At 41.7% G+C, this 21,159-nt stretch overlaps 1 protein-coding gene across 1 annotated transcript; it reads right to left on the minus strand.

The window, feature by feature from the left end:
- Positions 1–5,472: 5,472 nt before the first annotated feature.
- On the minus strand, positions 5,473–16,949 carry PNPO (pyridoxamine 5'-phosphate oxidase). The gene is made up of 7 exons (XM_060780888.2): positions 16,725–16,949; positions 13,687–13,811; positions 13,499–13,598; positions 12,217–12,270; positions 11,148–11,276; positions 9,660–9,730; positions 5,473–8,917 (listed from the first exon to the last, which is right to left on the minus strand). The coding sequence occupies exons 1-7, from the start codon at positions 16,857–16,859 to the stop codon at positions 8,752–8,754; spliced, it is 780 nt and encodes a 259-aa protein (XP_060636871.2). The 5' UTR covers positions 16,860–16,949; the 3' UTR covers positions 5,473–8,751.
- Between the last annotated feature and the right edge of the window lie 4,210 nt (positions 16,950–21,159).

Below are 21,159 nucleotides of genomic sequence, written 5' to 3' on the forward strand. Positions count from 1 at the left end.
TTTGAAATACAATGCTGGAGTGCCTTGTGGGGTCCAAGATATAAACAAACTTGAAGACTTCTTGGAAAACAAATTGACTAAACAAAGGTTTTGCACTTTGGACATACAATAATAATAATAATAATAATAATAATAGTAATAATAATAATCATCATCATCATCATCTTTATACCCCGCCACCATCTCCCCCAATGGGGACTCTGAGATGAGATGACTCCGGTTGCATCTACATCAGTGGTTCCCAACCCTTTTTTGACCAGGGACCACTTGACCAGGGACCACTTGACCAGGGACCATGTGACCAGGGACCACTTTGACCATGGATTACTTTGACCAAGGACTACCCTCCAACATTAGTACCAAAAGGGTTATGAATCAGCTTTTGGTCAACTTTAGATTTGGTTTGGTTATTTGGGGTGCTGATTCAGAAAATTACATTGGATAGACCACATCAGCTCTAGTTTCTGATGCAGAACATATGCCATCCAGTGGTCACCATCTGCTCACCCACAGTAAGCCATATTTAATAATCTAGAGCTGATGTGGTCTATCCAATGCAATTTTCTGAACCATTACCCCAAATAATCCCAGGAACAGGCCTAAAAACGAAGACACCAAAGTGCCCCTGCTTATAGGTACCACAGAACATATGCAACCAGTAGTCTCCATCTGCTCGCCCACAGAAAACCATATTAAATAATATAGAGTTGCAGACCTTATTTTAGGTCTCATGGTCAAACAGTGGGCCGTGACCCACAGGTTGGGAACCACTGATCTACACTGTAGAATGACTACAGTTTGATCCCACTTTAACGCCATGGCTTAATGCTATGGAATCATGTGAACTGTAGTTTTACAAGGCCTTTAGCTTTCTCTGCAGAAGAGTGATGGTGTTTCACCAAACCATAAATCCCAGGATACCACAGCATTTAGCAATAGCAGTAAAAATGGTGTCCAACTGCATTAATTCTACAGTGCAGAATCACCCTCAATAGAAACGACAATAATAGGCAAAGAGAACAGCAGTTAGGAAAAGAGGAAGATGTTCATAGGATCACCATAAGCTGACATGATGGAAATGAACAGCAATTCTGTCATGAGAGCAGCCATATGCTGAGACAAGAAGGCAGTGGGATGATGAGATTTATCACAGCCAAGCAACAGACAGTGTCTTGGCTTTGTAAAAAGGCATTTCCTGTTCCCTTTTCTGCCCTTTTTGCTGAAAGGAGACTATATTCCCAGCATGTAGGTGGACTCTCAGTCGATGACAAAAGAACATCTTGTGTTCTGTTTTGGTAACAAATAATAAAGAGAGAGTCAGTTGCAGGAAATACAGTTCCCTTTGGGCAAACTTTGGATAGGCTTGCATGCGTGTGTGAGAACTGGACACAAAGCACGACTCCATACAATACAACCTTTCTTTGTGCCCAAAAGGCCCTGTGCTTTATTTCTGTTTAATTTCAAAGCTGACTACACCCATCCCTTTAAAAAAACAGAGAGCTAGTCCTGCATTAAATCAGTGGTAACAAAAGGGCTTTTCAGCCAGATCAATTCTATACACATCCCAAACCCCTCCACCTACCTTTGCTTTCTCTTTATATAGATAATAGACACAACAATGACCTTTTGACTATGGGTTATCACAGGTGGAAAACACTGGGATGAAATACAAGTAGATAGTGGACTTTTGAACTGTGGTGCTGGAGGAGAGTTCTGAGACTGCCTTGGACAGAGAGAAGATCCAACCAATCCATATTTCAGGAAATAAAGCCCGACTGCTCATTGGAGGGAAGAATAGTAGAGGCAAAGATGAAGTACTTTGGTCACATTATGAGAAGAAAGGAAAGCTTAGAGAAGACAATTATGCTGGGGGAAATGGAAGGAAAAAGGAAGAGGGGCTGACCAAGGGCAAGATGGATGGATGGCATCCTTGAAGTGACTGGGTTGACATTGAAGGAGCTGGGGGTGGTGACAGCCAACAGGGAGCTCTGCTGTGGGCTGGTCCATGAAATCACGAAGTCGGAAACAATGGAACGAATGAACAACAACAACAGTGGACTTTTGTAGGGTGCAAGTTATAACTGTGCTCCAGACCTTTACCCTTAAATTTCCTATTTCCAAAGCCACAAATTTCACTTAGCAACTTAGTTAATGCTCAGGGACATACTCATCTTTATTAGTACCTTACCATGTAGCACTCCTGAAGTTTTAGCTGGTTTGTGCTACAACAGTTGGGCTTAGTGGGTTAACAAGTTTTGAAGAGCTTCAAAATAAGTCAACTCCAGTAAATCCAAAGGAGGAGGCAGATGTGTTGATCGATATGGTCTATAATATTGTATAAGCGTATTATATTAGTTTGCTTGCAGGCATACACACCCCTCTCCAAAGATCAGAAGTTCATTGCATAATCATCATTTGATTAGGATCAGCTCACATTCCCAGAACAATGAGCTGCCAAAGGTCAAAGCAATAAAGCTAGTGGTTGTCTTAGGATAGTAGGGGCTTAAATACCCTAAAGCAGTGGTTCTCAACCTGTGCGTTAGGTTTTCTGAAAGTTGAAGGCCAAAATATCTGGGAACCCACAGGTTTAAAACCATTATCCTAAAGACACCATATTCCATCTGATCTTGGATGCTAATCAGGGTTAGATATGTTTAGTACTTGGATGGGAGACCACCAAAACATAGCAGGTTCTGTTGGCTTTATTTATTAATTTATTTCTTTATGATATTTCTATCCTGCCTTTCTCAAGCCCGAAGGAGACTCAAGGCGGCTTACAAATTGGCAGCAATTTGATGCCATTTCAGAGGAAGGAACTAGAAGACCTTTAAGAACTCCTTGCCTAAGAAAACCCTATGAAATGTATGCGGTCACCATAAATCAACAAGTATCTAAAGGCACACAAACACATGGATTTTGGGAGATTAGGGTTCAAATCCTGTCTTAGGCATGGAAACCCATTGGGAGTGTGTAGGTAAGTCACTCAATCTCAGCCCCAGAGAAAGACAATGGCAAACCTCTAAACCAATGGTTTCCAACCTTTTTTTTTGATCAGGGACTGCTTGACCAGGGACCACTTTGACCAGGAACCACTCTCCATTAGTACCCAAAGAGTTACAAATCAATTTTTGGTCGTTGATTTGGTTTAGTTATTTGGGTTGCCGATTCAGAAAACTGCATTGGATAGATCACATCAGTTCTAGTTTCTGATACAGACCATATGCCATCCAGTAATCACTATCTGCACAAAAAATATATTTAATAAGCCTTGGTACTACAAGAGGGTTTCATGAGACTAGTCGCTCTCATTGCAATGGTGAGGTTGTGGACCATATTGTAGTTCTTGCAGACCACTGGTGGTCCACAGACCACAGGTTGGGAACCACTGCTCTAAACAAACCTTGCAGGAAAAAAAACAGGCCACACTTCATCCAGAGATACTCAAAAGTGCAAGAAAGGCATAGACTGGAAAATAACCTCTCCCGAAACAGCATAAGATCACCAGCTGAAGATTTGCCAGGTATTTTATTTTCCCCCAGTACCAAGGAGAAACACTTTTGTCTCAAAGTCAACAAACCAGTTCTAGCAGCTTTCAAATCCACCAGTCCTTTGTAAAGCTAAATGCCCATTCAAGTCATGGGCTGCTCATGACAATAGACACCACAGAATCTACAGAACCGTGGGCCAACTAAAGTGTGCAAAATACAGTAGGCAAGCTTTCAAAGCTTCACTGGTTTCTTCAGGCAAAGAGGATAAACATCATAGAGAAGAAAAATGATATCAAAGCAGGTAGAAGGCACTCCCTTTCTTGTGCTTGTGGTGATTGGGGACAAAGGGAATTGAAACTTTATTGCCTGTCTTTTATTGTATTTTGTCCTCACATGTCTAAAAAGGTGGACGGCCCTTTCCCAGCATTTAGATCCCTCCAGAACTTAACTGATGACAGAAATAATATCTGAAATAAAATGGAGACCTGTGACTCTAAAACTGTGTGCATCTGCAGAATTAATGCGATTTGACACCAGTTTAACTGCCATGGCTCAATGATATGGAATCAAGGGAGTCATGGTTTTACAAAGTCTTTAGAGTTCTCTGCCAGAGTGGTGCCTCACCAAACTATAAATCCCACAGTTCCATAGCATTGAGCCTGGGCCAATGCTAAGCAGGGCCAAACTGCATTAATTTTATAGTGTCTGCACCACCACCACTTTCCTTCTCCAGTATGATTTTATTATTGTAGACTAGATTCAGAAGTTGGCAACGGCAAAGCATCTGAGTATTCATTGACTAAGAAAACCCTATTAAATTTCTGGTATCGCCATAAGTCAACAGGTGATTTGAAAACAAACACACAAAGATTTAGGCCCAAGGTTATTAGTTGAGCAGGGATATGAAGAGGGATCTGTATCTTACAATCATATCTCACAACTTTTGAGTTTCTTTGGAATGTCACCCCAAGCAGGGCTTGGAAAGGTCGTTTTGGATGGCCGATCTCAGAATCTGAGTCAGTTCTAGAAGTTAAAATTCCAAACATCTAGAATTTGTAGTGTGTGTTTTTTATTGTATTCCAAGGCCTATTCCACACAACTGAGTAATACCCCACATTAATCTGCTTTGAATTGGAATATAGGGCAGTGTGGACTCCGATAACCCAGTTCAAAGCAGTATTGTGGGATTTTCTGTCTTGATATTCTGGGTTATATGGCTGTGTGGAAGGGCCCCAAGATAAAATAGAAAATGTGGTAACTTGAAACCTCTTTTCCAATCCCTAGTGTAGGAAAGACAGTGTGGAGGGTCTGGTTTTGATTGCTTTCAGGCAATGCTGTTCTGCACAAAGCTGGGAAACTCTTGTCCCAATTGTTTTGCTTTGCAAACATGGTTTACTTCAACCTTCAGAAAATACACAAAACCACTGCTTGAAGTAAGGAAACTGAATGTGTTCTGCATGCATTCCACAAATGAGTGTTTGCAAGCCTGCTGGGGACTCTTCCAGCCAAGGGAATCCCATTCTCATTAATGAACTGCCCCAGGAGAGCCTGACCCCTGATGACTGAACAAGGGACCGATGACTGAGAAGGCAAATATGCACCAGGAGCTGAGAAAGGGCAAAAAGTTATCAAGGCTGCAGTTTCACTGGGACGCAACCCAAGAACTCAACCGAGAGTAAACCGATACTTGGGCTGCACACTGGAAAACGCTCTTCTCTTAGCTCCTCCTGGCGGAAAGTGGATGTATAGCATACTCCTCCAAATGATGGCAAAATATCAAATAATAAAAGAATGGGATAGTTATCCCCAGCTTTCCTGGCTGAATTTGTATCTGGAGTGAAGTTGATTAGAGACACAAGAGCCCTTCTGGGTGCCAGAGGGAGGCATTCTTCAACTGAAATGTTTGAGAAAATGGAGGCACACTCCACTTTGGAAGAAAGAAAAAGAGAAACTGGACAAAAGTTAATATTAAACCACACTCCCCTTCAACTGCAAGCTAACTTTTATTGTCCAATGTACATAAGCACAGACTCCAACTTAGTACACAGCAGCAAGCGGGTGCCAGATGGACCAGATAGAGCAAGGACATGAATTACTGGGACAGCATACACCAAACATATTTTATATGAAACATTACATAGCACACATTACCAAGTAAGCATCTCATCTCTTAGGATCAGCTGATCTTTTATTGCACTTCCATTTATGGCAATGGATAAACCAGTTACAAGTTTTTGAAAACTACCTCAACATAAACATAATGAATGGTTGACACGCTTGGTTAGGCACCTCAGAGGCAGAAGGCAGGGTTTCTCTAGTCAATACTGGTTTTGGTAGATGCAATAGACTGGATCCTGAATTTCTTTCGGTGGATTCAAAATATTGACAGACTCCCAATATTTTGAATCCTGGTGACTAGGCCACTTGAGCGACAGATATAGAGCGTGGGGCTGCACATTGAGAGGGGACAACGATGGGAAGCTAAGGGTCAGTATTAACTCATCCTCTAGAGAACTCAATACCACTCAAAATGTGTCTTCCAAATCTCCTGACACCCCATAGAGAGCAAGACGTTTTGGTCAGATTTGAGAAAATTTTACACCCAAGAGAAATTATTTGTTTTTTAAAATCCTTTCCTATGTTTAAAATGGCCAGGAGGCTAAAGAAACTGACAAAAGTGCCACTATCTAGGAGACAAATAATTTTAAAAAAACTGACCGAAGAGGCTTGGGACCCCTAAAAAGGGCCTAAGGATTGCACTTTGCCCACCCCTGCTGCAAATACACGAGGACTGAGTGAAAATTTATTCTTTTTTTGTGTGCTTTTTGTGACTTCAAGATACCTATCAACTTATGACAACTAGAATAATAGAGTTGGAAGAGACGTCGTGGGCCATCCAGTCCGACCCCCTGCCAAGAAGCAGGAAAATTGTATTCCAAGACAGATGGCCATCCAGCCTGTTTAAAAGCCTCCAAAGAAGGAGCCTCCACCACACTCTGGGGGAGAGAGTTCCACCGCTGAACAGCTCTCACATACAAACATTACAAACTCCTACCATCTTCAGATCATAAGTTCTTCCTAATGTCCAGGTGGTATCTTGTTTTCTGTAGTTTGAGGCCATTGTTTCGCATCCTAGTCTCCAGGACAGCAGAAAACAAGCCCGCTCCCTCCTTCCTATGACTACCCCTCACATATTTATACATGGCTATCATGTCTCCTCTCAGCCTTCTCTTCTGCAGACTAAACAGAAGAGCTGAACCTCATAGGGCTTGTTCTCTAGACTCTTGATCACTTTAATTGCCCTTTTCTGGACACATTCCAGCTCATCAACATCTCCCTTCAATTGCAGTGCCCAGAATTGGACACAATATTCTAAGTGTGGTTTGATCAAGGTAGAATAGAGGGGTAGCATGAATTCCCTGGATCTAGGCACCTGACTGCTATTTATGCAGACCAAAATCCCATTGGCTTTTTTGCCGCCGCATGACATTGTTGGTTCATGTTTAACTTGTTGCTCACAAGGACTCCCAAGATCTTTTTCACATGTATTGCTACTGTGCCAAGCTTCTCCCATTCTATATCTTTGCATTTTATTTTTTCTCCCTAAGTGGAGCATCTTGCACTTGTCTCTGTTGAACTTCATTTTGTTAGTTTTGGCCCATTTCTATCACCTGTTAAGATCGTTTTGAATTCTGCTCCTGCATTAAGTTCATAAGGTTTTCTTAGAAAGGGAACACTCAGAAGAGGTTTAGTCAGTTCCTAACTCTGACATAAAATCTACAGCATGAGCTACACAGAGCAAAATAGCAATATGGGATCAAGCCATTGTGTTCTTGAGACTGTGATACAAGCACGGAATGGGCTGCCCTGATCAGATTTCAATGGATGTAACGTAATTTTCCTATGGAATCAAGTCCCTAGCTTTTACAGCTTGAGAGAATAAAAATATAGCAGCAATGCTCTGAAAAAGCAGAAGCAAAAGCCAAGCAGAAATGTCGTATGTCCCTCTCACACCTTCTAGCTCTTCCAGACATTTAAAATTACGGCTTACAAACATTACAAACTCCTACCACCCTCAGACCAGCAGGGCCCATCTGGATGTCACTAGCTCCTGTGTTAGAGGAAGCTGGAGCAGTTCAAACATTCTCTTTTTCGTAAATGTTCTAAGATCCTAATACTATGTTAAAGATAATTGGTCTCAACACAGCACTTCCGAAAGCAGTGGTGGACAAAGCACATCTTTGGGGTGACATGCAAACCACGCAATGAGGCCTGTGTGAGCCTCAGCATCTCCAAAATGTAAACAAATTATAGCAGAACACAATTAAAAGCAGCATAAAATCAGTGATAAAAAGATACAGCACCTCCTGCTAAAGCCCCTCTCTTCAGCAGACAGTCAATTGTTAAAAGCCTGTTTATATAAAAAAAAGTCTCTTGCCTGCAGGTTTAGGGATACAAAACTGAAACCTATCTGTCAATGTCAAGGCAGAACCAGACAGGTTAATCCAGTCATTACAAAAGGAATCCAATCTGTTAGGATCTCTCATAGGCATGCTCCCCAAACCCAGGAGATATAGAATTCTTGATTCTACTCATAAAACTGTAAAGGCAAAGGTTTCCCCTGACATTAAGTCTAGTCATGTCCGACTCTAGGGGTTGGTGCTCATGTCCACTTCTAAGCCGAAGAGCCAGCGTTGTCTGTAGACATGTGGCTGGCATGACTGCATGGAGCACCGCTACCTTCCCGCAGAAATGGTACTTATTGATCTACTCAAATTTGCATGTTTTTGAACTGTTAGGTTGGCAGAAGCTGGGGTTAATAGCGGGAGCTCATCCCGCTCCATGGATTCAAACTGCCAACCTTTCGGTAAGCAAGTTCAGATGCGCAGCAGTTTAACCCGCTGTGCCATAAAACTGTATTTTATAAATTCCTACAATGTCATGTCTGGGAGGAATGAAAGTTCAATGAATTAGAGTAGATAAAATTGTACCATATTTCTAACCTAAGCACCTATTGAGCCAGTACATTTGTAACCTGACCTATCTCCAATGAGATCAGGTTCAAATAGGGATAGCACCATTTATCTTCACAATCATCCTGTGAAGATGTTTGTGCAGTGACTTGATCCCAGACTTCCTCTGGGGAGATCCAGTGTTTATCCACTGACCTGCAACCTGTTCTGTCTTGGGGAGGAAGCAAGAAACACAGATTTTGGCACAGATATTACAAGAATGGCACAACGACAATGAACTCTACAGGCTTTCAAGGGGAGAGTCTCTCGTACACCCAGTTGCCCTCCGCCTTGCGGGTCATGGGCTCCAATGGCACACTAGGATCCTGGAGGTACCGGAAGACAAGACGATCATGCAAACGGTTGGTCTGGCCCTGCCAGAACTCAATGACTTCTGGCTTTAGGATGTATCCACCCCTGTGAGAGAGAAAGAGAGAACACGGGTATTCAGCCTGAGCTCAAAAATACAAGACCTAATCTGAAACCATCTTGCTAAACCTACTACAGTGTTCCCTTACTACTTTGTGGTTTGCTTTATACGGACTCGCTGTTTCGCGGATTTTTTTATAAATATTAATATGAAATATTTACATTACAATGGGCCTCAGAAAGGGAGGCTGGTGTGTGGGCTGGGACTCCCTCTGTCGACTCTGCTTGCCTTGGAGCACTTGCACGGTGGGGAAGGCCTGCCTCCCTGGCCTCTGTAGACCCCGGCAGAGCGGTGGCCTGAAGCGCGGCAGGGAAGCCCTGCCTCTCTGGGCTGCTGCTGCCTGCGTGGCTCTGGAGGCAGGTAAGGAAGTGTGAGGGCTAGACTGTGCATGCGGGTTTCTTATACATATGCTAAATGCTACATGCTAAAATAATGTATAAATATTACAATTAATATAGCGTCCCTACTTCACAGATTTTCACTTACCAGCTGTTAGGAACTATGGGAGCTAAAGTCCAAAACATAGGAACTATGGCAGCTAAAAGCCCAAAGGTTGGGAACCACTGCTTTAGAGTGACAACACAGTCTTAACCACCCATAACTTAAATTACCATTTCACTGGGGTACAAAGACATATTGATGAATTTCCCAGTTTATGGCTGGCAGTGAACAAATGGAAGATAATGTAAGAGAATCTAAAGCTGAAAGGCATACAAAGTTCCAACTCACCAATAGGCTGGCTTAGGCACCTTGGCTTCTCGATATGCTTCTTCTAGCTCTGCATTCTTTTTCCTTAAAAACTAACAAAAAGGGAAAGGGATAGGAACACTTTCAGAAAGCAAACAGCAAAAGTAAAACAGGAAGCTTAGCACCACCTCTAAACTAGTAGTGCAATGTTGTAAATAAGTTGCACTGGGGACATGAGAGAAGCCTCCCAACAAGGATGATAAAACATCAAGGCGTCACCTGGGCAACGTCCTTGCAGACGGCCAATTTTCTCACACCAGAAGTGACTTGTAGTTTCACAAGTCACTCCTGACACGAAAAAAGTGGTCAACTTTATTATCTTGTATTTCTCTGCTGGCTACCAAGGAAGGGAAGCCCCACCCCATCTCTGCATTCTTTTTGCCAGTATGGAAATACACATAAACCTCAAAGGCTGGAAAAGTGTTCTTCTGCTAAGCAAACCATCAGTGGAGAAGAGAAAAATAATATATCTTTCTTCCACAAGTCTTCTTGCTCATATGCATAGAATTTTTAGTCAGCCAGGGCTTTCAAACAACATCTTCAATATAAGAACATGCTTGCATTTAACTATTAATTTCAATTATGTGCACTGCACAGTTACATTTAACAATGTAAACAGGCCTACGCACAGTCAGAATTTCTTGGTACAAAATTCAACATTCTGAAGTGGTCAACTTTTGGAGGAAGAGGTTTGTGTGCCAAGTTTCACTCCTCAAGACTAAGCAAAACTTTCAGTGGTTTGGCATTGAGGCTAGCATATTTCTCCTGCTCCAGTTTGAAAGACAGTACTTTTCGGTAACAAAAATCCTTGCTTTAAAAAGCACTGGCTACTTCTTTGGGAATTATGATAACGGAAGCCAAACACATTTGAAAAGTAGGATGGGGCACAAAGTTTGTGAGCCCTAAAACTGAGGAACACCATCTCTCATTCACAGAAGGATATCTAACATTGTTGTTTAACATTTCTAAGAAAGAACTTCCCACAAGAAGCACTGGGACTTGGTGTTTCTTATTTATTTATTTATCTATCTATCATTGTATCTGATAATGTAAGAGATAAGCATTTTTGTTGTCATCCTTAACAATGTGCATTTACTGCAGGCATAGGAATCATATGGTCTTCCAGATGCAATTCCCAGCAGTCCCAGCCATCCCCGAATGGTAAGGAATGCCAGAAACAGTAATCGAGTAACATCTGAATGGTGATCTGATTCCAAACTCCAATCTATTTTCTCAAAGCTTATCATACACACACACGTACACACAACTATGGGAAGGACAACTATGGAGAATTCTGTAGGAGACATTCTGTAAATTAACAAAGCATGACCAAACATTCAGTAAGAAAAAAGGTAATTCTATATGGAAACGGTATGAATGGCACAGAAGACACATTTTAATTTTGTGTTTGCCTTTGCTTAGTCCTAAGGTATATGGCCATAGAAAAGAACCCCAAGGAACAATCCTTACCTCTCTATCTGGGATCACTGTGCTTTGCAGACTCACAACGGCCCCAATTTGGCTGCTCTTTGGACGCGAGTGGAAATACTTCTCAGATTCCTGCTCAGGAAGCCTCTCCACCGAGCCTTCAATCCGCACCTGCAAAGAAATCAATAAAAATAACTAATGGGGAGACAAGAGGGAAGACTAATCAGGAGTTATGGCATATGGTTCTAACCCTGAATATGTCAGAAATAAATGGTAAAGAAAGGCCCACCCTAAAGTAAATTAATATCTTGGCATATTTTGTTACTGTGTTCTAATTGTGATAACTTTCTCATTTCTTTGAGAGTTACTTGGCCACTCCATTCCATGGTCCATCCAAAGGAGTTCCCACTGCTGCTCCGCAGATAAATGATCCCTCTCATTTTCTAAAGCCACTCATCTTAGAATCTAGCAATATCCTAAGCCTTGCAAACACATTTCCCATGGACACTAGCACATGGCTGATGACATACGCAATATCAAAGCTGAAGTATTGGTAGTTCTTTGTCCTTATTCTCTAGTCTACACAATTTCCTCCATAAAACGAGCCATAGGAAAACTCTCTGGTTTTAATTGTTTGGTTTTAATATGTTTTACTTGTTTGGATTTCATTGTAACTGTGTATTGATACATGTATGTTTGGTATCCTTGAAGTGACTGGATTGACCTTGAAGGAGCTGGGGGTGGTGACGACTGACAGGGAGCTCTGGCGTGGACTGGTCCATGAAGTCACGAAAAGTTGGAAACGACTGAACGAATCAACAACAACCACCATGTTTGGCATCAAATTGTTCCCTGTTATAAGGCTGCCTTGAGTTCCATCTGGGGTAAGAAAGGTGGAATAGAAATATAGCAAAAATAAATAAATTCTTTACTCAAGACTTCAACAGATTTAACTACGCTTTGAAGCATTTGCAGAGCAACTGGAAAACTGAAAGAATAAGGCATGATAAAGTTGGTTCAAAACTCTTTCTCACAGTAGCCTGTGCCCCTAATGCAACTTTCAGTCTGTTTGCAGAAGTCATTTTCAGTTGTTGAAAAGGAGATTGTTTACCTGGCGATTGAGAGGCTCCCAGTAGAAGACCATTGAAGCAAATGGATTTGAGTCCTGTAAATCGAGAAGGAAAAAGAAACCAAGACAAGAATGAAACAGAAAGTTTTTGTCTCACTAGATAAGGCAATCATCTCATTTATACAGGTTTGTCTATATTCCCACTCAACTTTTTCTTTGCCTGCTTACCAATTTCTGTCCACTCTAGCTCTCATATTTCTAGCCCTCCATAGACTAGACTTCACTGCGAGGCTGATTTTTATTCTGGCTGGCTGAAATCTTGTCATCCTCATATATAAGTAATCTGTTTATCTAGGCTGCATGCTTTTATCAATCCCAACATGTTGTTTTTGTCCAACTTTTCTTCATGCAAGCACTTAAAAATTCAAAAACACAACAGCAATCACTTGTTAAGCAACTTTCCATTTTTTCCTACTAAATAGCGATATAAACATTGAACAAATGGGGTTATACCAGGCATGGGCAAACTTCAGCCCTCCAGATGTTTTGAACTTCAACTCCCAGAAAATGGTAAGCTGGCTGGAATTTCTGGGAGCTGAAGTCCAAAACACCTGGAGGGTCAAAGTTTGCCCATGCCTGGTTTATACTATATAAAACTAATAAGTAGACAGAGTCTCTGAAAGTTTACACCAAAAAAAACCCTTTTAGTCTTTTATGGTGCCACAAATCTCTGTGTTTTGCTGCCACAGAGTAACATAGTGATAATAGTGAACATTTTTACATATTTGCTGAAGTTTAAACTAATATTGTGCTCTCTTTCTAAATAAGCCTTGATATGTCAGCTCCACAGCAAACAGTTTGAGTTGCCAGCCTATGACATCTTTGCTCTTTCCCATACGTTTCTCAAACAGGACAGCATTATTATTATTATTATTATTATTATCATTATTATTATTATTAGAAACACAACAAGTTGAGTCCACAGCAGACACTCTGCTGGTTGTTGTATTGGATCACACGTCAGACACTTCCCAAGTGTCTAGGACTGTGTGATGTATCGGTGAATAATGTGTGCAGATCCCAGTAAGGTGGCCTTCTGCAGCTGGCAGATGGTAATTTTGTCAGCGCCGATTGTGTTTAAGTGCAGGCCAAGGTGTTTAGGCACTGCACCCAGTGTGCCGATCACCACTGGGACCATTCTGACTGGCTTGTGCCAGAGTCTTTCCATTATTATTATTATTATTATTATTATTATTATTATTATAATATTATTTATATACTGCTTCCCCCCCCCCCCCCCCCCAATAAAGCAGTGAACACTCACCAGTTCCTTTCCTTTCCTGCTCTCATGGTTGGTGAAGAAGCGGAAGCCTTCCTGACTAAAGCCCTTCAAAAGCAACATTCGAGCCGAAGGTCTGCCATCCCTGGGAAGGAATAAACACAGTTTTTTCTAAGTCACACAAATAAGAATCAATACAATAAGGAAGGAATGAAAACAATTAGGATTCCTACCTGGTACATGTGGCCAGGCACATGGCATTAACTTCCCCAATGGATGGGCATTTCATTGCTTCCTCAAACCATGCGGAGAACTGCTTTATGGGATTAAGGGAGATGAGGTGTTTTTCTTCAAAGGCCTGGGGAGAGAAACAAACAGCATTGTCATAGAAGCCAACCATGTGTTTCTGGGATTTCTGGGAGTTGAAGCCAACAACTGGTTTTGGGGTTCCACCATTTTATTGGCCTTCCCAGCCTCAAAAAGCACTTATCCAGGCATTTGAGATCATAAATTCACAAGGAAGGGGCTTATACTATTCCTGTCTCTCCTTTAACAAATGGGGAGTAGTCCACTGAAAGAGAGGGCCATGAAGCGTTCCATGTAATTTCAACTCTAATTTCCTAGGGTTTTTGACAGTATCTCCATATTTAAAGAAAATTATCCCCCCATGAAGTTTACCTCTTGATGGAGAGAAGGGACAAAATATGTTGCCGCTTAACACATATTTATGACATCAAGAACACAGATGCCTGAATATGCCCAAATCATCCCAAACTAATAATTTAAATAACTTAACGTGGCTTTTTGCACGATGAGCTCCCTCTATCACAGTGTTTCTCAACCTGGGGATCGGGACCCCTGGAGGGGTCGCGAGGGGGTGTCGGAGGGGTCACCAAAGACCACCAGAAAACACAGTATTTTCTGTTGGTCATGGAGGTTCTGTGTGGGAAGTTTGGCCCAATTCAATCATTGGTAGGGTTCAGAATGCTCTTTGATTGTAGGTGAACTATAAATCCCAGCAACTACAACTCCCAAATGCCAAGGTCTATTTCCCCCAAACTCCACTAGTCTGTACATTTGGGCATATTGAGAATTCATGCCAAGTTTGGTCCAGATCCATCATTGTTTGAGTCCACAGTGCTCTCTAGATGTAGGTGAACTACAACTCCCAAAACTCAAGGTCAATGCCCACCAAACCCTTCCAGTATTTTCCTGTTGTCATGGGAGTTCTGTGTGGCAAGTTTGATTCAATTCAATCGTTGGTGGGGTTCAGAATGCTCTTTGATTGTTGTTGTTGTTGTTCATTCGTTCAGTCGTCTCCGACTCTTCGTGACCTCATGGACCAGCCTACGCCAGAGCTCCCTGTCGGCCGTTACCACCCCCAGCTCCCTCAAGGTCAGTCCAGTCACTTCAAGGATGCCATCCATCCATCTTGCCCTTGGTCGGCCCCTCTTCCTTTTGCCTTCCACTTTCCCCAGCATAATTGTCTTCTCTAGGCTTTCCTGTCTCCTCATGATGTGGCCAAAGTACTTCAACTTTGTCTCTAGTATCTTTCCCTCCAGTGAGCAGTCGGGCTTTATTTCCTGGAGGATGGACTGGTTGGATCTTCTCGCAGTCCAAGGCACTCTCAGCACTTTCCTCCAACACCACAGCTCAAAAGCATCCATCTTCCTTCGCTCAGCCTTCCCTAAGGTCCAGCTCTCACATCTGTAGGTGACTACAGGGAATACCATGGCTTTGACTAGGCGGATCTTTGTTGCCAGTCTGATGTCTCTACTCTTCACTATTTTATCGGGACTGGACATTGCTCTCCTCCCAAGAAGTAAGCGTCTTCTGATTTCCTGGCCACAGTCTGCATCTGCAGTAATCTTTGCACCTAGAAATACAAAGTCTGTCACGGCCTCCACGGTTTCTCCCTCTATTTTCCAGTTGTCAATCATTCTTGTTGCCATAATCTTGGTTTTTTTGACGTTTAGCTGCAACCCGGCTTTTGCGCTTTCTTCTTTCGCCTTGATTAGAAGGCTCCTCAGCTCCTCCTCGCTTTCGGCCATCAGAGTGGTGTCATCTGCATATCTGAGGTTGTTAATGTTTCTTCCAGCAATTTTCACCCCAGCTTTGCATTCATCCAGCCCTGCACATCGCATGATGTGTTCTGCATACAAGTTAAAAAGGTTGGGTGAGAGTATGCAGCCTTGCCGTACGCCTTTCCCAATCTTGAACCAGTCTGTTGTTCCGTGGTCAGTTCTGACTGTTGCTACTTGGTCCTTGTACAGATTCCTCAGGAGAGAGGGAAGGTGGCTTGGGATGCCCATCCCACCCAGAACATCCCACCAAGAACTTGATTGTAGGGGAACTATAAATCCCAGCAACTACAACTCCCAAATGACAAAATCAATACCCTCCCCCAATCCCACCAGTATTCAAATTTGGGTGTATTGAGAATTTGTGCCAAATTTGGTCCAGTGTATGAAAATACATCCTGCATATCCGATATTTACATTGCTATTCATAACAGCAGCAAAATGACAGTTATGAAGTAGCAATGAAACTAATTTTATGGTTAGGGGTCACCACAACATGAAGAACTGTATTAAAGGGTTGTGGCAATAGAAAGGTTGAGAACCAGCTCCCCATGCAGGGACATGAGAGAAGCCTCCCACATGGATGGTAACACATCAAAAACATCCGGGCGTCCCCTGAGCAACGTCCTTGCAGATGGCCAATTCTCTCACACCAGAAGCGACTTGCAGTTTCTCAAAAAAAAAAAAGTCGCTCCTGACACGACAAAAACGAACAAATAAAAAACCAGGGGGCAATCCAAATAAATAATTGCATACTAGAAATTAAGTACAATTACCATAGATTGAAATTAATGTCTCAGATTTGGAGGTCACACATCAGACTAAGATCTCATTGGTTTAAAAAAGCCCTCTGTATATGCCCAGAGACATCATTTGTTACATTATCAATTACTCCTTCTTGTTAACTTCTCATTTGCCAAGAAAACACTTTGTATATGCTCAGAGACACTCTCTATTACATTATGAATGACTCCTTTTTGCTAATTTCTTATTGCTAAACACTCTGTACATGCTCAGAGACACTCTTGGTTACTTTATGGTTGGCTCCTTCTTGCTCATTTCTCTTTGGTAAAGAAAACACTCTGTACATGCTCAGAGATACCATTTATTGGTAACCAGTCAGCCTTTTCTTCATGCTAAGCCCCTGCAATGGAGAAAGGGGATTCTGGGTCCCAATCCTCCTCGCTCACCTCCTCGTCTCCCCTGTAATTCTTCCGAAGGGGCCCCAGGTCCATGGCATGAGAAGAGTTTCCAGCTTGGCCTGAACTACGAAGGCCGACGGGAGCCAAAACACCGAGCCTGAAACGTCTCCCGCAAGCCAACATTCAGCTCACCTTCTACCCATTTAATGCGCATGCGTAGAACCTAAAGAGAGTCAAAGTCCACCCCGCAGTTTCGTTCTCTCTTCGGCCGATTACAAAACTGGAGGAAGGCATGACAGAAAACCAATCCAAAGCAAGGGAATGGTCTTCTCTTGCGTTCTAGCAAATCAAGGGAGGACGACGATGGAGATACACCAATCAGAAGGGAAAAAGGGGAGGGGCTTCTTTTAGCCAATAGAAAACGACGTCCCCAAATAGAACCTCAATTTGGGTAAACAGAGGGGGCGTGTCCTACGGGGAGTGGGCGGGGCTTGGTGTGTTTTAAAAAATTGAATGGATAGACTACTTTTCCACTATTGCTTCTACTTCAATTGTCACAAATCTATCTATCTATCTATCTATCTATCTATCTATCTATCTATCTATCTATCTATCTATCTATCTATCTATCTATCTCAATAAAAAAAATGTAATGTTCATTTGTGGGATTAACATAACTCAAAACCACTGAATGAATTGCCCACAAATTTGGCCACAAGATTAAGCCAAGGAGTGATCATCACTCACAAAAAATTGATTTTGTCATTTGGGAGTTGTATTTGCTAGGATTTATAGTTCACCTACAATCAAAGAACATTCTGAACTCCACCAATGATGGAATTGAACCAAATATGGCACACAGAACTCATGACCAAGAGAAAACACTAAAAGGGTTTGGTGGGCATTGACCTTGAATTTGGGAGTTGTAGTTCACCTACATCCAGAGAGCACTATGGACTCAAACAATGATGAATCTGGACCAAACATGGCATGGATATTTCATATGCCCACATATGAACACAGATGGAGTTCGAGGGAAACAATGATGGGCATTGACCTTGTGTTTTGGAGTTGTAGTTCACCTACATCCAGAGAGCACTGTGGACTCAAACAATGATGGATCTGGATCAAACTTGGCATGAATATTTCATATGCCCAAATATGAACACAGATGGAGTTCAAGGGAAATAGACCTTGACGTTTGAGAGTTGCAGTTGCTGGGATTTATAGTTCACCTACAATCAAAGAGCATTCTGAACTCCACCGATGATGGAATTGAACCAAATGTGGCACACAGGACCAACAGAAAACACTAGAAGGGTTTGGTGGACATTGACCTTGAGTTTGGGAATTGGGAATCACCTACATCCAGAGAGCACTGTGGACTCAAACAATGATGAATCTGGACCAAACTTGGCATGAATTGGGAATCACCTACATCCCAATGGAATTGAACCAAATCACCTACATCAATGATGGAATTGAACCAAATGTGGCACACAGAACCAACAGAAAACACTAGAAGGGTTTGGTGGACATTGACCTTGAGTTTGGGAATTGTAGTCCACCTACATCCAGAGAGCACTTTGGACTCAAACAATGATGAATCTGGACCAAACTTGGCATGAATACTCAATATACCCAAATGTGTACACTGATGGAGCTTGGGGAAAATAGACCTTGATATTTGGGAGTTATGATTTGTGGGATTTATAGTTCACCTACAATCAAAGAGCATTCTGAATCCCACCAACGACAGAATTGGGCCAAACTTCCCACACAGAACCCCCAAGACCAATAGAAAATACTTAAGGTCATCCAGTCCAGCTCCCTTCACCAGGGCAAGAAAACGTAATCAAAGCCCTCCTGACAAAAAGCCATCCAGCCATTGATACAGAATATATATGATTCACACACACAGATATAATATCATAGATTTGAAAGGGACCCCTAAAGAAGGACAATTATATGTTGCATTTTCCAGAGTAGGCAAACCAGACAAAGAAGCAGCAAGAAATACTGTTTACTCACAAGCATAAAGAAATTACATATATTAGAAACCAACACTTTCTCATTACTTTATTTTCCAGCTCACCAGACTGGGCCACAGCAATGCATGGCAGGGGGCAGCTAGTTAATAAAATCCCACTTATGATTAGAATATTTAGTATTTGGAATGATTAATTACAGGTTGGGTATCCTTTATCCAAAACACATAGGACCACATTTCCACAGGTTTTTTTTTTTTGCTTTTGCTTTTGGAACATTTTCAAAAATATACATTCCAATATCCAAAATTTGGAAGGCAGGATGTCACACTACACTGTTATAGCGCTATTATTCCACTTTAACTGCTGCCATGACAACAGTCTATGCAATTCCGGGGTTTGTAGTTTAGTGAGGCCCAAGAGCTCTCTGGCTGAGAATTCTAAATGCCCTTCCCTAAACTGCATACCCTAGGATTCTATACAGTGTTGCCATGGCAATTAAAGCGGAATAATAGCACTACAACAGTGCAGCATGATAGGGTCATGAGAGGAAGACATTGATAGCATGTCCACAGATATATAAACCTCACTTGCTTAGTTTCTAACAGACCTCACAATCTCTGAGGATGCCTGCCATAGGTGTGGGCGACATGTCAGGAGAAAATGCTTCTGGAACATGGACATACAGCCTGGAAAACTCAGAGCAACCCATTAATAGCATGATGTTTGTATGTATATGTGTGCGTGTGCATGAGATATAGATATATATGAGCAGGAATCCTGCTCATATATAGTCATAGACTCAGGTCTCCCATCATGAGTTTACCAAAAGCTACAAACAATCTCATTCTCAGACTCTGTCTACACTGTAGAATTAATGCAGTTTGATACCACTTTAACTGCTCTGGCTCAATGCTATGGAATCCTTGGATTTTGTAGCCTGGTGAGGCACCAGCCATCTTTGACAGAGAAGGCTAAAGACCTTGTAAAACTACAACTCCCATTATTCTGTTGCATTGAGCCATGGCAGTTAAAGTGGTCTTAAACTGCATTGGTTCTACAATGCAGACACATCCAAAGTGAATGGCAACCGGAGGCAAGGCCTTTTCTACAATGATATGGAAGCTGTGAAGCTCTTCCTTATGAAGACATTTCCTTGGCTCCTTCTTTGCTGGCTTTTAGATGACAACCCGAGGGGCTTTTGGGTCTCCTTCGTGGTACCCTTTATATGCTTCTGATTAAAATGATTTGGTGACTAGTCTTTATAAATAAGACATTAACAAATCCATGCCTCTGTCCATAACTATATTTTGGGTAACTCCTATGATGCACAAACTTGTAATTTTTCTAAGGTGCAAGGAGGTTGCCACTGCCAAAAATCACCCAACAACTCATAGCTTGATATTTTTGTCCATTAGTACTATGGCGATATCACAATGGCTCTTAACTATGGCACTGCATCTACTTTGGGTTTGCATCGAATCCTGAAAAACACAGAAGTGGCATTTAATGATGTAGATATTCCTCACAACATTTTGCCTGGAACACAAATGAGTGCTGCACAAAAACCATAAACTAAGAATACCTATGGATGAGCCAGGTTGCTAAGGTAACAGTGACATATCCTGCATTGTGACACTTCCACTTACCTGTTCACCTGCCATATGGCTGAGGCCCTTTCTGAGAGTAAGTCTTCAATACCTTGTCTTCTTCCAAGGTGTTCACATTCTCCACAAGGACAACACTTTGGTTCTGGCTTGATTTTATACAAGTAAGGGAGGAAGTGGGTTTATTCTGTGAGAACTACATCAAGGGTGAGGACACTGTAGCTTTCTTTACCTCCATCAGTCCTAACCAAAATAGCCAATAGTAATAATGAGAAGTGTAGTTAAACAGGACCACAGGATTCCTGCTCATATATATCTATATCTCACGCACATATACATACAAACATTTAATATATCATATTGATTCTAAGGCACGCACTAATTTCAGTACCACCAAGAGAAAATAAGCTTTATTTATTTCCAAAAATACCTGTGATTCTAAGATGCAACCTGTTTTTGAGATGTTTATATTGGAAAAAGTATGTCTTAGAATAGATGAAATACAGTATACACATGAACACAAGCCGTTCTATGCATTTTATGAGGTTTTCCAGCATTGCATCATTCATATTTGTCCATCTATTTAGCTATCCATTTGATGCAATTCTGAGAACCCCCCAAAATACATAAATAAATCTAAAAAAAAAAAGGCAATGCTCATTAAAGTGTCATGATTGAGAAGAACTGTTTGGGGGAAAATGCAGAGAAGCCAATACTAAGCTGACATAATTGCAAACAATGCTCACTTCACAGAAATGTCAAGGACAATGCATAGAAACATGTTGCAGAGTACACAGAAAGGTTTTATTGAACCTGATATTTATGCCTGATCACATAGGATAAATGCTGGATAGCAATTTGATAAATCTGAAAATACTTTCATTATCT

The sequence above is a fragment of the Anolis sagrei genome, chromosome 6, assembly GCF_037176765.1.
Source record: "Anolis sagrei isolate rAnoSag1 chromosome 6, rAnoSag1.mat, whole genome shotgun sequence".
NCBI classification, from domain to species: Eukaryota; Metazoa; Chordata; class Lepidosauria; order Squamata; family Dactyloidae; genus Anolis; species Anolis sagrei.

Bases quoted from the DNA above. Each gene is read 5' to 3' on its own strand.
- PNPO (XM_060780888.2), bottom strand. From the start codon at position 16,859: ATGTTGGCTTGCGGGAGACGTTTCAGGCTCGGTGTTTTGGCTCCCGTC. The intron at 12,271-13,498 runs GTGAGTGTTCAC...CTCGATTTACAG, and splicing joins GCAGGAAAGGAAAGGAACTG to GACTCAAATCCATTTGCTTC. The intron at 9,731-11,147 runs GTAAGGATTGTT...CCTTTTTGTTAG, and splicing joins CAGTGATCCCAGATAGAGAG to TTTTTAAGGAAAAAGAATGC.